Consider the following 17,701-nt stretch of genomic DNA (forward strand, 5'->3'; position numbering starts at 1 on the left):
TACCTACCAAGGACTTGGCAGTAAGGATTAAGTAAATTATACATACGAATAAAAGCATAGAAAACATTCTATTGTTTGGCAAATGCAAAAAATAAAGAGATTCTAGGCATTATTTCTGTCCAAGTCCAACAGCAAAGGGCCAAGGATGTTCATTTGTTCAACAAACATTTATTGAACACCCATTTTAAGACAAGTCTTATTTTGTTTTTTTGGGGGGGATTATCACCAGCCAGAGATGGGATGAGATGAGAGATCACAGTGGAGTGAGGGAGGCAACCTTGCCATTCTTTGGTTTCTCTTTCAATAAGAATATATGTTTCTTAAAGACATCACAATCCCAGTGCAAAATGGCAACGACAGTAGTGATTTTGTGAGATTCAAATTCCAAACTACAAAATCCACTTGGCTTCCACAACACAGGCTGAGCTGAGTAGCTTCAGCTGGTCCCCGCTCCAGGGGGCCCCACTTCCCACTTCTTCCCCTTTCTCTTTGCTTCTGGAGACTAAGATGGGGTCCCTTCTCATGTTGGGCCAATGGGAGGTAGGGCAGGAGCAGCGACAGGAGATGGGAGGGAGGGAGGGAGGGGAGGAGAGGGAGGGGGCACTTACCTCTTCATTTGCCGCTGGTGAAACCACTGCTAGATTGCTGTGTTCCTAGGAGAAAGCTACAGTTCCTGCCCTGCATAGCTTTCTCTTTCCTCAGGTTTGGCCACTACCCCCAGCACTTGGGCCCTTCAGGCATAAGGGTTGTATCAGCTCAGTCCCCAGAAAGCCCTACATGGACCTCCTCCTTGTGGTTTCTTTTTTCTTTTTTTCCCCAGTCCCCCTTCCTTTTTAAAAAATATTTCTTCAGTTGTTGATGGACCTTTATTACTTATTTATTTATATGCGGTGCTGAGAATTGAACCCAGTGCCTCACACAAGCTAGGCAAGTGCTCTATCAGTGAGCCACCACTCAAGCCCTTCTCCAGTCCCTTTAATATATATATTAATTATAGGTGAACATAATACCTTTATTTTATTTTTATGTGGTGCTGAGGATCGAACCCAGTGCCTCACATATGAGAGGCAAGTATTCTATCACTGAGCCACAGCCCCAGTCCCTCCCCAGTCCCTTTTATTCCTTATTTTGAGACAGGGTTTCACCAAGTTGCTGGGGCTGGCCTCAAACTTGTGATCCTCCTGTCTCAGCTTCCTGAGTCACTGGGATCACAGACCTTGTAGTTTCTTCATACCCTGCCCGTACCTTGCAAACAGTCTGTTGAGCCCTCTTGCAATTTCCTCATTTTATTGTTCTCTTTATTCTTGCCCAGATATTTATAGATCCTCAGGTGTTAAGAGGCTCACATTCCAAGTAAGAAGAGAGGCTGAAAATAATACCCAATATTGCATAAGTGGCTTAAGAGAAGGAGGGTTTTCATTTAAAGACAGTTTCTTACCAGATATGTGAATTTGGACAAATAATTTGACTTCTTTGAACCTTACTTTCCTAGTTTGTAAAATGGAGATGAAAATATCTCGCCCTTAAAGTTTGGAGGATTGACTATGATAAGCATATGAAATAGTCTAGTGTATGGCACACAGCAGGTGGGAAATAAATGCTAACTTCTTCTTCTTATAACTATCAATAATATTAATATTGGCTATGTAAAAGTTTAAAGGATTTTTCTCCTTCATTTCTAAACCACAAAATAACCTCAAACATACTTCTAAGATAAACTACACAGACTTCACATGGCACATGAAGGCTTTGCATGTTGGGACTTATGTGAGTATTCCTGGCTATGCATTTGGTCAAATGTTAGTCCATGGGCTTAGATTCAACAAATTCCTTGTTCCTGGCCAGGTGGTGATTCGCAGATGCCCATTGGCCTATGTTGTGAATTTGCTGATTCCCAGCATCTTCCTAATGCTTGTGGATCTGGGGAGCTTCTACCTGCCACCCAACTGCCGGGCAAGGATTGTGTTCAAGACCAGTGTGCTGGTGGGCTATACAGTCTTCAGAGTCAACATGTCTAACGAGGTACCTAGGAGCTCAGGGAGCGCCTCTTTGATTGGTAAGCATCCTCAGGGTCACCTGATGCCAGTGTTATTTTACTCCTGCCAAAGATCTGGTGATGCATTTCAAACTGGAGGAGGGAAAACCCTCAGAGACTACAACTAACTTCTCTGCTCTGGTGCCTTCTCCCAGGGGTCTTCTTCACAGTCTGCATGGCCTTCTTGGTTCTCAGCTTATCAAAGTCTATTCTGTTGGTCAGATTCCTCCATGATGAGTGGAGAAGTGGCCAGGAACTACCCCTCTTGTGCCTTCAGGGGGATGCTGGCACCAATGGGTCTAGAATGGACCCTAGGACCCAGGATGCTGGAGTAACAGGTTTGTGAGAAGTCTAGAGATCCCTTTCCCATCTTTCTGGGTCACCCTCAGCACCAGTGCCCATCAGCAAAGCACCAGGCCTTTTGTTGCACTTTGTGGAGAATCTGAAGCACCTGCTTCATAGTCCCTGCATTACATTTATATTACCTCCCCAGGGATCTGAAGTCCACCTTCTGCTGGAAGTCGCTTTAGCTTGTTTAATTTTTCAGTTACCCACAGTGACTCATCCACCCTAGAATAGTAAAGTTCTAGCATGTAAACTTGCTCTCTATTTGGATTTACTTCCCCCACCCTAAAAGAAAAAGAAAAAGGCAAGTGAAAGAATCATCCCAGCCCCTAAAGTTCCAATTGAGTTGATCTGGTCACTACACATACCCTACTTTCACAATATAGCTCTGCCATGGTCTCTGTCCTGCAGCACAGCCGTGCCTCAACAAGCAAGTAGGGTGACAGTCCACAACCCCACTCAACTCTCTTCCTAGTTTTGCCCACAACTTTCCTTGAAGGATGAAGCTGTCAGATTCAAGAGAAAGTTCCGGTGGGCCTTGGTAGCCCTTGGCTCACCTCAAGTATTCTTCTCTATCATGCAGAATCCCCAGTCTGTCAAGAACACCAGATCCAGTCAGAAACCCTGAAGGAAGTCTGGTTCCAGATTCGATCCATCAACAACTACCTCCAAACTCAGGATCAGGTGGACCAACAGGAGGTTGAGTGGCTGGCGCTCCTGTACCGCTTTGACCAACTGCTCTTCCGAAGCTACCTTGTCATGCTGGGTCTCTATGCTGTCACCCTGTGCTCTCTCTGGGCACTGTGGAGTGGCTTGTGAAAATTGGAATCTCTGGTCTCAATCAATGCACTATCACAGCACTTAAGGAAAGCTGTGAGGAGATCAAAAGGGGAGGAACAGTGGGTCTAAATGATTCCCACCTGCCATTGCCTCTTTTCATTGAGTCCAGGTACACACAGCCTATGGGTTACTGAAGGACCCAGCACCACTATATTTATGATGAAAATGTATAAACAGAACGAACAAGCCACCAAACAAGCCTTCACTCTTCAGTAACCACTGTTGGCCTTCTCAGAAAGAGATCTGAAAAGCACATACATGCACATATTTGTGTTTAAACAGTTTTTTTAAAATGTAAGATCACTCCATCTCTCAGTTCTGACTTGGTTAGTTGTTTTCATTTATTCAACAAAACCTTTATTGAGTGTTGTTTAAGTCCTAGACATTATGTTAGGAACAGCAGAGAATATGAAGTCAGTCACAGAGAACATTCTTGATTGGATTCCTATGGTCAACTCTGAACCAACCAGAACACAAAACTCTCACTATATTTGCATCTTTCTGAAGCTTATGTTTCCACTATTGCAGCTAAATCCCTTCCTCTGTCTTCTTGTGCCTTGGAGATCCCAAGTGCCAAGGTTTCCTAGCCCATCTAGCACAACCTTTAGTGAGCACACACCATGTGTAAGGCATGAGCTGGGACATATGTCTAACCCATGCTCCCTGGAGTCAAGGAATTTATTTATTTAGTGGCATGGGGGGTAGAAACTAGGGGTGCTCTACCACGGAGCTACATCCCCAGCCCATCTTTTTTCTTTATTTTGAGACGGAGTCTCACTAAGTTGCTCAGGTTGACCTTGAACTTGTGATCCTCCTGCCTTAGATTCCCAAATTGCTGGGATTCCTGGCAAGTGCCATCATACCTGGTAATTCAAGGGATTTCTACTCTATAGTCCTTCTATTAGTCAGTTAGGGCTGCCTGAATAAAGTATTACAGAGTGGGCAGCAGCTTGAAAGCACAAAGATTTATTTTCTCACCATTCTGGAGGCTGGAAGGTTTCTTCTGCAACCTCTTCTGTAGACGGTCACCTTTTCCTGTGTCTACATGTGGTTCTTCCTCTGTGCATGTATATGTCTATGTTCAAATTTTATCTTTTTTTTTTTTTCCTGTGCTGGGATTGAACCAGAGCCTGTGCACACTAGGCACATGCTCTACCACTGAGCTACTTCTTCAGCCCACTTTTTATTTTCTGTTTTCAGACAGGGTCTTGCTAAGTTGCCCAGGCTGGCTTCAAACTTGTGATCTTCTTGCTTCAGCCTCCTGAGTAGCTGGGATAAGAGTATGACACAACACCCTGCTAAATTTCCTCTTCTTTGTAAGAACACCAGTCATATTGGAGCAGGGCCCATTCGGTTGACTCATGTCACTTTTTTTTTTTTTTTTTTTGATACCAGGAATTGAACCCAGTGGTGCTTAACCACGGAGCCACTTTTTATATTTTATGTAGAGACAGGGTCTTACAGAGTTGCTTTAGGATCTCACTAAATTGCTGAGGCTGACTTTGAACAATGATCCTCCTGCCTCAGGCTCTCAAGCTGCTGCGATTACAGGTGTGTGTCACCATGCCCAGCATCTCCATGGAATCTTAATTACTTCATTTAAGGCCTCATCTCCATATACAACCATATTCTGAGGTACTAGGGGTTAGGACTTCTACATATGACCTTCAAAGGGACACAAATCAGCCTATAACACACATGTGATTATGGAGACTTGGCAAGTACAAAATCTTCAGGGTAGGCCAACAGAAGAGTTCCCTGGAGATCCAGAGGGGAGCTCTAGTTTGAGTCCAGAGGTCTACTCTCGAGAGTCTCTCTTCTTTAGGAGAGGTCAGTCTTTTTTTTTTTTCTCAATGCTTTCAACTGATTGAATGATGCCCATCCACATTTTGGAGGATGATTCAATTCACTCAACGTCTACCGATTTAAATATCTTATCATGGGGGCTGGGGTTGTGGCTTAGCAATAGAGCGCTCACCTGCATGTGTGAGGCGCTGGGTTCAATCCTCATCACCACATAAAAATAAAATAAAGGTATTGTGCCCAACTATAACTAAAATTATTTTAATAAATTAAATATCTTATCTTAAAATACCTTTACAAGGGACTGGGGTTGTAGCTCAGTGGTAGGGTGCTTGCCTAGCATGTGTGAGGCACTGGGGTTTGATTCTCAGCATCACATATAAATAAATGAATAAAATAAAGGTCCATCAACATCTAAAAAAATACCTTCACCGAAACAGGTAAGATAATATTTGACCTAATACTAGGTATAATGGCCTAGACAAGTTGACACATAAAGTTAACTGTCACAGTCCCGATGGCTCCTTAGTTTTCCATCTATGCCACAGGCACTTTCTAGAACAGAAGAGTCCTGTGCTAACCTGGCACTTGGGTAACTAACCAACTTCTGGGTTAGACTCTCCAGTAGCCAAACCTGTAGGTATGAAGTTCTTGTGGCCTCAAACCTGAGTTTGAATAAGATTAGAATTCCACAAAACATCCTCCTCCTTGTATTTGACTTTCTTAGCTTCTCATCATTTCTCCTCACAGAGTGTTCAGTCCAGCCAAGCCCACCTGACTACTGTCCCCCTCAGGATAGGGTTTCTCATCTAAGTTTCTCCTTCTTTTTGACCAATTTTTCTTTTACTTTATCCGTCTTTCTGTCAACTCTGTCTCAGAGCCCTGCTCAGAATGATGTCATTCCCCCTCCATTCCCACCCCAGCACTCTGTGACTCTGTCCCCTCATCTCTGTCTTTGGTGTTTTAGTATCTTGTATCCTTCTCCCTTTAAATGTTTTGTGGTCTCTATTATACGTGTGTGTGTGTGTGTATGTGTGTATGTGTGTGTGTGTGTGTGTGTGTGTGAGTGTGTGTGAGAGAGAGAGAGAGAGAGAGAGAGAGAGAGAGATTGATTTGTCAAACGTGCTACATACTCCTAGAATAGTTGCCCTGTTTTCTCTTTCTGTTTATCCCCCATCTATGTCCACACCATAGAGGGTTTTGCATACGAGTGAGCCTACCATTTTGCATGGTGAGTGTCCTATAATGTAATTCACTCTAGCTCACTGCTGACAGTGGACATGTATCTGGTGTGTTTTCCTAAGTCTGAGAGACAAAATCTCCCAAGATCAGACACCCAGTCCCTGGATTTCCCTCTAACCCTCATCTAGGGTTGCCTTCCAGAGGCTTGTGGATAGAAGGACACAGAAGACAGCAAGACAGTCATCAGTCCTAATGCTGCCAGCAGAGGACACAAAAGTCTAAAGCTGTTTGCTAAAAACTTTTCCTGGTACTAAAATTGCCTTGAAAAAAATCTGCCCCCCTCCATCCCCCCAAAGAAAAAGAATTTAAATTCAAACAGCCTTTACCTGCATCCTCCCTCTCTCATTACCTCCCAGTTAGTGCTCAACGCCAATTGTCCATGAAATTCCACTGCTGCTGTTAATGAAATGAGGAACATAAGAAGTTTGTGAACAGGAAGGAAGTGTCCATGCAAAGCTCCACCTGTTTGCTGCTTCACTCCCTACTTACTACCACTGGCCTTTGCTGCCTCCATGTACTCTACAGCTTCTGTACTGGTTCCAGTTCTCTCCACTTCCTCCCCCAGTTATAGGGGAAGACAGGAGGAAAAGCCCTGCAGTGAACACATGGCGGTGAGGTCTCCCTCCTTCCTAATTGCATGTTGGAGAAAGTACCAGGTTCAGTCCAGAGACCTGCTTTAGTCCTAGTTCCAACACTACCCAAGGGACCTTGAACTTAACTTCTCAGACTTCTATTTCATTTGTAAATATTTAAATAAATATTTACTCTGACCTATTTCACAGTTATGAGATCAAAATGAAGAAATGTATTCAATAGCATTTTGAAAAGTAACTATAGATCAAAAAATAAACACAAGACCTGCCGCTATTAACAGATGGATTCCAGGCTGAGTCTTTGGTGTGGGATCTGACTTCCAGCTGCCTCTATCAGAATCCCCTTATGGGTTCTGGTTCTTCCCTTTATCATAAGGGTCTGAAAGTTAAGGGCTGATGTCATCAAGGGCCTTCTTACAGAGGGACTTGAGTGAGGGTCCCAAAGGGATTTCTAATTCCACTTCCTACATGTCTCAACTTTGGTCCATGTCCAGCTGCCACTGCCCAGGTTCTTTATGTCATCCATGAAGAAGCTATCATTCAGCAGCAAAGCCTGCTCACTAAATGGACTCCCTGCGATCTAGTACCTAGTGGCCCTAATCCCAACCACAGCCAGGAACTCACTCTAAGCCCCGAGGTCATTCTGCTGCCTAAAACAAAGACATTATTGATGTGTAACACTTCAGACCTCCTTTTGGAATAGTGCCTTCAGTAGGGGAAGAACATGAAGTACTAGTGGCCCTTAGAGCTGCTTTAGTGGAAAGAAACCTAGGAACAGAGCAAAAATGGGATTCTCCCAGATGTGAATGCTCCTACCATCTGCTGTCTCCCAGAATCTCAGGTAGTTTAGATATTCACAAAGAAATTACAGCTCCTGTTCTGATATCTAGAATACAGAGATGGTTAAGCAGTCCCATAACCAGGCAGCCTTCAAGTTGTAACGTATCTCAAGATAACTTCCGGGTGCTGCCATGATGACCCCAAGGACCTTCATAGGCTTTTTTTTTTTTTATCAAAAATAACCAGGTGATGATCTTTCCCTTCTAAGATTTGTCCCAGAGAAGCAGGAGACATCGGGGTGAAGGAAGCTGAGCTTCTCAACTCTTAAATCTCCAAGCAAGTCTCTTGTGGTCTGGCTTTGAGCTTGGGTGGGTCAGAACCAGAAAGCAAAGAACCATGAGGGCGGCCAACAGCGAGGTGCCGAGGGAATTAGCCCTGCTCTCAGCCCAACTTCAAGGCTTCTCCAGATCCTCTCATTTCTCAGGGATCCAATCATGCCTATCTACAGGCGAGGTCAGCAAACAGTTAGAATTCATATTTTACCCTATTCTGTGGCTCAGAGGCTCCTAGAAAACTTCAGAACTTGGTTTTAAGGCAGAGTTCCTCCACCAGTCCCTGGTGGTGACTGGTTAGCACAGGGCAGAGACCCTAGGTTGCCGTTTTCCTCTGTCAATACTGGTCCTCCCTCCCTGAAACCCCAATCTGTGCCTTTGGGGCTCCACCTCTGTCACCTCCCTGTCCAACTTGGTCTACCCTGTCTTGTTTCCCAGCTCAGACTCCATCTTAGGAGCTGGAACTGCTCAGTCCTGAGTTATTTACCTGCCGAGACAGTAAGAGCTAAACAATTAGCTGAGCAACAGCACGGGGGCTTTTATGCTCAGCCACGCCCCCCACCACACTCTGGTGTCTGTAATTGAAATGACCCACACCAGTGATTAGATTAGGGGGCTGAAGAAGCCCAGCATGTCACCCCAGCCCCTTCCCTCGTCCTGTCGGGGAGGTGATGTAGTTAAGTTTGTGCTTCATTTGGCAGAGGCCGTAAAGCAGGAATTGCAGGCAGGTTTTCTGCAGGGAGCTAGAAACCACTGCTGGGTGGTGGGCAGGCTTTGTGGCAGGTGACAGACTTCAGATTTGAGGAGGAGGAAGCTCCTTGTTCTCCTCCAGCCACTATATTGCTTGGCTCCAAAGATCTGGCCCACATGAGCCTAGCAGGATTATTAGCCCTCCTGGGTGTTACTGGGTACCAGGCTGCAAGTGGGTAGGCAGCCCTTGATCAGACCCTGCTCCTGGTCACCTCCTTGTACTCTTTGGAGAGCTCCAGGCTGAAATCCAGGGAATCCAGGTGCTGTTGGCAGTTTTTTTCTCCCCACCTCCCCATCCAACCTTAGCTTCCCAGCTCTCTATACAGTTCCAGCCCTTCTCTTCCCTAGGCCCATCATCCTGCAGCCTCCTCTCCACATCTGGCTCTTGGAGCATCAACACTGAATTTGGTCACATTGTACAGCAGCTAAAGTCTGCCTAAGTATCCTCTTGCTCATTTCTTTTCCCCACCCCAACTACCCTAGGCACCTCTGTCACTACACTGCTCAAAGGACCCTCACTACTGTGCTCTTGCTTCCCAAAGCTGCCTTCCTGAGCACTGTGCACTAAACTGATCAACTCTTTCCTCCTGTGCCAAACAGAAATTCATGGCAAACTGTATCTGGGTATGTGTGTCCGTAAAGGGGCTCAGTGGTGTGCTAAGATAAAACTTCAGATTTCATGGACAGGGAGGGGGCATCTTTGGTTCTGTTCCTGCTTTTGGAGCATACTAATAGAAAGTTTGAGGTATTGTAAGGCTAACAGATCACGAGATGATTGACAGGAAAGGCAGTTTATGACTCACAGTTCTCAAGCATGGGGGGCACAAGCCACACCACATCATGGTGAGGAGGTGCAGCATGCACGCCAGGAAATGCTGAGATTGACCCAGGGGCTGGATGCAGAGGGAAGCACTCTTTGCAAGAGGTATGATTGGTTTCTGCAAGAAGGAATGGGGAAGCCAGGCAAACAGGTTTAGGATTGGCTGCTTTGCATAATTTCAGTGGGTCCTGGGATATAGGGGCTCCCCGAGTTGTGTGGTACCTGGCCCTGTGTGAATGAGCAAGCAGTAATAGCCTGGAGTATGAGACTCCAATAAAGGAGGTTGTTGGGAGTAGGGTATGGGCTCTTTCAGTTGGTTTGTATTTGAAAAGGATGCTTGCACAGGTGAGTTGTTTACTCTTTTTAGGAATTGACTAGTCCTAGGAGGGGCATTCTCTGCAGGGTCAGTGGGACCCCAAATATCAAAGTATCAGAAAACAGAAAATAACCAGGTATGGTGTGCCTACCTGCAATCCCAGCAACTCAGGAGGCTGAGGCAAGAGGATCACAAGTTCAAAGCCAGCCATAGTAACTTTCAAGACCCTGTCTCAAGTTAAAATAAATAAGTAAGTAAATAAAGAAAAAGAACTATCAAGACCCTGTCTCAAGTTAAAATAAATAAGTAAGTAAATAAAGAAAAAGAACTAGAGAGGGCTTGGGATGTAACTCAGCGAGCACTTGCCTAGCAGATATGAAGCCCTAGGCTCAATCCCCAGCACACACACACAAAAAAGAATGAAGTGGAGGATAAAGCATCCCTATGTTCCATCCCAGTACTCCCCCCAAAAAACAAACAAAAACCAAGAACACAGAAATTAAAAGACATGGTTAATTCAGCTGCCTCTGAGAATCCCAGATACCCAATCACTTGCTTCTTATTTTCGGAGTATTACGGTGGAAATTGACCACATAACTCAAAGGACTGACTTTAAAAGTGAGAATGCTGGAGTTGGGGCAAGCAAGCAGGCAAAGGGGAGGAAGACAATACCCAGGCAAGAGTCCTCCGTACAGCTATTTACTCAGCTGCTCAGCTTTGTGGTAACTTCTACTGAGTAACCTGCTTGGTATCTGGGACCTGGCCTAGACCGGAAGAGCACCTGAATAGGACACAGCTTCCAGCCTCAAGGAGCTTTTAATCCAGCAGAAGTGGTGTCACAGAAAGAACACAGGGATGGGGTCAGAATCATGCATTTGAATTCCACTACAGCATGGCTACTTAGAGCTGACAGATTTCCTCTGAGTGCAAACCTGCTGGCTTGGCAGAGGTTTCCTGGAGTGCTGTCTTGAGACAGATTTTTGGGCCGCAGGCAGGCTTGATGAGAAAGAATGCTGTAATGAACTAGCAATGTCTGACAAAGGCAAGAGAAGTGTGGGGAGGATGATCGGGAATTAATGCTCATAAGGTTTTGTCATGCGCCAAGCACTGTGCTGAGTGCTTTGGGTGAAGTCACTGAAGTGTCAGCCCCAGGAGAACAAGGAGGTTATTTTTGGTTCATTGTTGTATTTCCAGGACTAGATCAATACTAGATCAATACTAGATCAATAGGTAGATACTAGGTTTATTGTTAATACAAGGACTATTATATGCAAAACTCCAGTATTACTATTATTATTTTGGTACTGGGGATTGAACCCAGGGCACTCAACCACTGAGCCACATCCCCAGTCCTATTTTGTATTTTATTTAGAGACAGAGTCTCACTGAGTTGCTTAGCATCTCACCCTTACTGAGGCTGGCTTTGAACTCAAAATCCTCCTGCCTTTGCCTTCCGGGTCGCTGGGATTATAGGTGTGTGCCACCGTGTCCAGCCTAAAAACCCCAGTATTATTATTCCCATTTACAGTTGAAAAGACTAAGGCCCAGCCAGAGAGGCTAGGTGAACTGCCCAAGATCACTGCAAATAACAAAACTAGTGTGTTCGCCTTGCATGACTATAACAAATACCTAATTAAAACCAACTTATAAATGCAAGTTATAAATAAATAAAAACTTTGTTCACAGTTTTAGAGGTTCCAGTCCATGATCAGGTGGACACATTGCTTTTAGGCTTTTGGGAGGGGGGGGAACAGCACTTCATGGTGGGAGTACATGGTGGAGCAGAACTACTCACCTCATGGATGGGAAGCAAGAGATAAAGAGGCAAGAGATAAAGAGTGAGGGTCCCACAATTCCCAATGGCTTGGAGACCTCCTAACAGACCCCACTTTTGAAAGCTTCCACCACCTCCCAATAGCATCAACTTAAAGGACCAGGCCTTTAACACATGAACCTTTGGGAGACATTCCAGGTCCAAATTATCAACTGGGATTCAAATCTAAGCATTCAGAGTCCAGATTGCACTCTCTTAGACAGTCTGCCACACTCAGGTACCCTAGGACTTCAGAGCTTCACCCTTGAGCTTTACTTCTTACAAATCTTTCATATTTGCTAGCTCTACATGTGAATAGAGGAAGTGGCTAGTGTTAGGATATGTGACTTTGATTTTCAACTCTACGTCTTTGATTTTTGATTCTGGGCAAGTTACTCAACTATCTCAGAACCTCAGTTTATTTCCATTTTGAATTTCTAGAAAGAGCTTTTCTTGCTTTGGCATCAAGAGAACTGAATGAGATAAGACTTGTTAAATGGGTCTAGCATTAGAGGCATTGAACATGATAGCAATGCTTCTTTGGCACCTTACCCTAGGGCTCTTATGAGAGCCAGGGAGATCATGTATGTGAGAAATCTTTGTAAACCCTAAAGGTTTGCTACTCAAAGTGTGTGCCTGGATTCCCAGCATCAGCATCCCCTGGGAATGTGCTAGAAATGCAGATGCTAAGGCCCTCCCAGACCTACTGATTCCAAATAGAACACTAACCACACCTCCGGGGAATTGAGTTGCATATTGAATTTGCATATTCATTTGCACATTGCCATTGAAGGGGACCTAAGGGACTATGAAGGTAAAGGGTGATAGTGGGGGCTCTGGGAGGCCAGAGGAGCTGGGGATTCAGGGGCAGCACAGCATTACATGAACCTGCCCCTATCAGGGCAGCTGGGCCCACAGGCACCTGCCAATCACTGTACTCCCCTCGGTAATCTTCCCTCCTCACAATCAGAGCAGTCAAGCACCCAGTGCAGCTGGGCGGCTCAATTATAGGCTGTGGGCAGATGGCGGAGATGGCTCTGTATGCCGTCCAAGGAGAGAGCCAACCAGAGTAAAGAAGTCCCCTCCACTGGCCCCCTTTCCCTGACAGCAAACACCCTCTTTCCCAGAGAATGAGACTGCTAGCACATGGCATCAGGCACCCCCTTTTCCCAGAGCCCACTAGCTGCCCTGGGCAAACCCCTGGGCCTTCCTGGCCACAGAGTCATGGCCATAGTGTATTAAGAAACCGTCACCTGGGCTTGGCAGTCATGAGTCCCTCTCCTCACACCAAGAACTTCCTATCACTGACTGCCTCTGGATGCCGGCCCTCTCCTCAGAACTTAAAACATCAGCACATTAGGTGGAGGCAGACCTGAGACTTGAGGACCACATCGTCGTCATCCCTCCCACGTGTCCAGCATTTGGTAGAAAGGCTGGCACGGAGCAGGGCACAGAGGATTCTGGCTGAAGAAACACCAATTCCAGTTTCCCTGAAAGCCAACCACGTTGCTGTGGGTGAAGCTCCTGGCTGTCATGTAAGCACTGGGTAAGCAAAAGGGGAACAATCCCAGGCAACAGGGCAGGCTGTGCTGCCATCAGAGCTCGTGCCCCTGCCTCCCAGAAGTGTCGGTGCTAAAAGGAGGCGCCAACACTCTTCCTACCGTGGTCCCCAAGGCTTCCAAGTGGCCTATACTCCCCGCCACGGTGTCTCAGCCTTGGTCCCTGGGAGGGATGAAAGCTCTCTCCATCTCCCAGACTTTCCCTTATGATGATATTTCAAACACCCATTAGATTTTATGGGGCATCACTTCAAGGACTACAGGAGATGAGGAGATGGCTCCAGGCCTTAAGTCTCCCTACAGCCTTAGAGATCCTTCTGATCCTTCTGGGTGCTTGGCCTGCACTCATCCCTTGCCCTTTGGCCACTCACCCTGTCACCCCGTGCTTTCTCAATAGGCCTTGGGTCCCATGATCAGCTGGTTTGGGCATCAGAGTGTGTGTGTGTGTGTGTGTGTGTGTGTGTGTGTGTGTGTTTGATTCAGGAACCTAAAGTTGGGGAGGAATGAGAGCTGTAATTTGCAGATGAGGTTGGGAGAAGATAATATAATAAGATAATGATGCACATGATGATAATTATTTTGACTATAGAGTGCTATTACTTGCGGGACACTTACTGAATGTCATGCACTATATGAGAACTTTCCATATTGTATTAAATTGATACATGATAACCGTACAAAGTAGGGAAAATTTACAACTATGGAGACTGAGCCCCAGACAAGAACCTTGTCTACGGGGTGGGGGTGGGGCTGGGGGAGCGGGCCGGGGTTGTGGCTCAGCGACAGAGCACTAGCCTAGCATATGCAAGACACTGGTCCTCAGCACCACATAAAAATAAATAAAATAAAGGTATTGTGTCCTACAACTAAAAAAAAAAAAACATAAAAAAAAAAGATCCTGGCCTACCATTACACAGTGAGTGAGTAGAAGAGAAAAGTTTGATCTCAGGATTATTTGCTTTAACATCTACTAGCTTTAGTGACTTTACCTGAAAAGAGCAGGGTTGATTCCCTTCTTGTCCCAGGGAGCTGTGGAGACATCCCAGGAGCTCCTGTCAAGGTGGAAGCTACAAATGTAAGGGGTTATCATTCCCAGCAGTGCTTCCTTCAGGGCTGTTCCCTGCTGGGAAAGAGGCTCCTGTCCCAGTTTGAAGATGCAGACACTGCCTTAGGCTATAGTTCTGAGGACGCCAAGTGCTCACTGTCCAGGCTCAAGAAAGCAGATGCAAGAGCAGCGGACAAGCTGTTCTGCAGCAGATCCAGCCAGGATGCTCATGGCCCTGGTGGATGGAGCAGGCTAGACAAGGCTGGCATGTTGGAGCCCTTGCCCATAGGTGCTGACCTGAGAAAGAAGTGCTTCCGATTGGAGGGCGGAGAGGAGGAGGTAGAGGTTTGGGAGGGGATGATGTGTGTCCCCCACCCCCACAGGCTGGGGCAATTCTCCTTTAAGGGAGATAAAGAAAAGGTTGGGGAGAGTCATCTAGGTCTAAATTCAAATACTGGTTCCCCTATTTAATGACAAGTTAAATAACTTCCCTGAGTCTCAGTTTACTCATCTTTAAAACAGGGATGTCAAGGGAAAAAATTAAAATAGGATAGCATTGGACTGAAGTATTTAAAATGGAGTCTAGAGGCCATTGCTAATCAGATCTCAGACGCATGCATCCAGTGCTGAACTTCTGAACCTTGAACCAGCTGCAGACACAACCCACCTCCCCACAAGAACTGACTTTGGAAACATTGTTAACCTCTGCTGACCTTCTATATCATGGACCCTTCCTCCAAACTATCCAGAGACTGAGGCCACACCCAATCCCTTTCAAGACCGCTTAACTTTTACCAATACCAATTATAGTTCCTAACTAATGAGTGATATAATCTTCAACCCCCTTGTGGTTTTGAACTATACACCAAGCTCCCATTTTGTAAAACCTCAGAACATATTTTCAAGATCGTTTGAAATTATTTTCCCAGATTGCAAACCTAATTAACCCCAAATAAATGTACTTTTATTTGTTTTAAGTTGACTTTTTCAAGGTCACCAGGGATAATGATACCTAATACCTAGAATGAAGATTCTGGGTAGGTAGTGTAAGATGTATAATCGTTGCTCAAACATTCAGTCTCCTTCCCCTTCCTGATCTCTGCCAATCACTTCTAACTAGAGAATTCTAGGAAATTACTGAATTTCCTTTATAATACCTATAGTAACAATGATAATTGTGACTACAAATTCCACTTACTGTGCATTTTTATTGTGATATTATAGCAATAAGATTAAAAAAATGTTATTCTAATTTGTTACATATGACAGCAGAATGCATTACAATCCATATTACAAATATAGAGCACAATTTTCGTATCTCTGGTTGTATATAAAGTGTATTCACACAACTTGTGTTTTCATACATGTACTTAGGGTAATACTGTCCATCTCATTCCACCACCTTTTCTACCCTCATCCCCCTCCCTTCCCCTCCCACCCCTTTGCCCTATCTAGAGTTCCTCCAATCCTCCCGTGCTCTCCCTCCCAACTCCACTATGAATCAGACTCCTTATATCAGAGAAAACATTTGGCATTTGTTTTCTTGGGATTGGCTAACTTCACTTAGAGTTATATTCTCCAACTCCATCCATTTATCCACAAATGCCATGATTTTATTGTCTTTTATTGCTGAGTAATATTCCATTGTGTATATGTACCACATTTTCTTCATCCATTCATCTACTGAAGATGTCTACTGAAGGACATCTAGGTTGGTTTCACAGTTTAGTTATTGTGAATTGTGCTGCTATAAACATTGATGTGGCTGTGCCACTGTGGTATGCTGTTTTTTAAAATATTTACGTAGTTGTAAATGAACACACAGTATCTTTGTTTATTTTTATGTGGTGCTGAGGATCAAACCCAGTGCCTCACACATTCGAGGCAAGCACTTTACCACTGAGCTACAGTCCCAGCCCCTATAGTATGCTGTTTTTAAGTCCTTTGGGTATACACCAAGGAGTGGGATAGCTGGGTCAAAAGGTGGTTCCATTCCCAGTTTTCCAAGGAATCTCCATATTGCTTTCCATATTGGCTGCACCATATTGCAAGTCCCACCAGCAATGTATGAGTGTGCCTTTTCCCCCACATCTTTGCCAACACTTATTATTGTTTGTATTCTTAATAGCTGCCATTCTGACTGGAGTGAGATAAAAACTTAGAGTAGTTTTAATTTGCATTTCTCTAATTGCTAGAGATGTTGAACATTTTTTCATATATTTGTTGATTGATTGTGTTTCCTCTTCTGAGAAGTGTTTGTTCAGTTCCTTGGCCCATTTATTGATTGAGTTATTTGGGGTTTTTTGGTGTTTAGCTTTTTGAGAGCTTTATATACCCTAGAGATTAGTGCTCCATCTGATGTGCAAGTGCAGCACTAAGAATTTTACCTTATGATCTCAGTAATCCTACCCAAGACTCTATAGCAGATGCCATGCCTCCTTCCTCCCAAGCCCCAAGAGAGTTAGACTGGCTTGTCCAAGGCCACCTATCTGGAAAGAGGTGGAGCCAACACTGAATGAGGTTAGGCAGCATAGGAGAGGTTATCCTTTGTAACAATGACCTCCAAATCCTAGTAACTTATGACAGCCTGCTGTGTGCTGCAAGTTACTGCAGGTCAGCCCTGCTCTGGTCCATGTCCCCCATCTGAGGTCCAGGCCAATGGGGCAGCCTCCATTTAGAACATCACCAGTCACCATAGCAGGAAAAGAGAGCTTGGAGTGGTCTCTCCTGGACTGAAAGACTTGCCTTCTCACAATTCATTGTCCTTGTCATGCCAGAAAACACAATCCTTACAAATGCCCAGGAAAGGGGAGAACTGACATATTTGAAGATAGCACTTGTGATTATCCCATGCAGTTTCCAGTCACGTGTTTGACTGATTCCTGCTATATACTGAGCCTCAGTTTTCTCATCCAGAAGGTGGGAATAATAAATCTACCTTGTGGGACTGTTGTGGTGACATAATATTTAGAAAATCCCAAGCCTAGGAAGACTGAATTGTAGCAATCTGTATTCAGGCGTGAAGGTCAGGAGTCCTCTGGGCTGGTCTGTTCGACCTTTGTTCTGTGAAATGACAAGGCAGGATAGAGAATTCAGAAGATTCCTTGTGAAAACAACAGGACGTTCTTTGAAAAGTGCTGCATCTCTCCTGTGGGCCTGAAACCACCTTCAGAGAAGCCAGAGGGGAAGGAAAGTTTCCAGGACAACAATCAGCGGCAACAGCCAATGTGCAAATGTGATTATGTCAGCAAATATGCAAAGTGCTGTGCACTTTTGGAAGGCTCTTCATTTAGGACTAATTAAATGCTTGGAATCAGGAAGACTGAGAGGGTCCTCTCAGGGAAGCTACTTCAGGTCAGCAAGACACTTCAGGGTCTATTTACAAGAGTGGAAAACTCCAGAGGAGGAGAGGAAGAGGACAGCTCAGC

General features: G+C 45.0%; 1 protein-coding gene across 1 annotated transcript in view; it reads left to right on the forward strand.

The window, feature by feature from the left end:
• Htr3b (5-hydroxytryptamine receptor 3B) overlaps nt 1–3,535 on the forward strand; it is a 35,045-nt gene extending 31,510 nt beyond the window's left edge. Inside the window, exons 7-9 of the mRNA XM_078047041.1 lie at nt 1,846–2,056; nt 2,191–2,373; nt 2,964–3,535. Coding sequence (XP_077903167.1) covers nt 1,846–2,056; nt 2,191–2,373; nt 2,964–3,199 — 630 coding nt within the window. The 3' untranslated portion in view covers nt 3,200–3,535. The remainder of the gene's footprint in view (nt 1–1,845; nt 2,057–2,190; nt 2,374–2,963) is intronic.
• The last annotated feature ends 14,166 nt before the right edge of the window (nt 3,536–17,701 follow it).

This window comes from Ictidomys tridecemlineatus, chromosome 4 (genome assembly GCF_052094955.1).
Source record: "Ictidomys tridecemlineatus isolate mIctTri1 chromosome 4, mIctTri1.hap1, whole genome shotgun sequence".
Lineage (NCBI taxonomy): Eukaryota > Metazoa > Chordata > Mammalia > Rodentia > Sciuridae > Ictidomys > Ictidomys tridecemlineatus.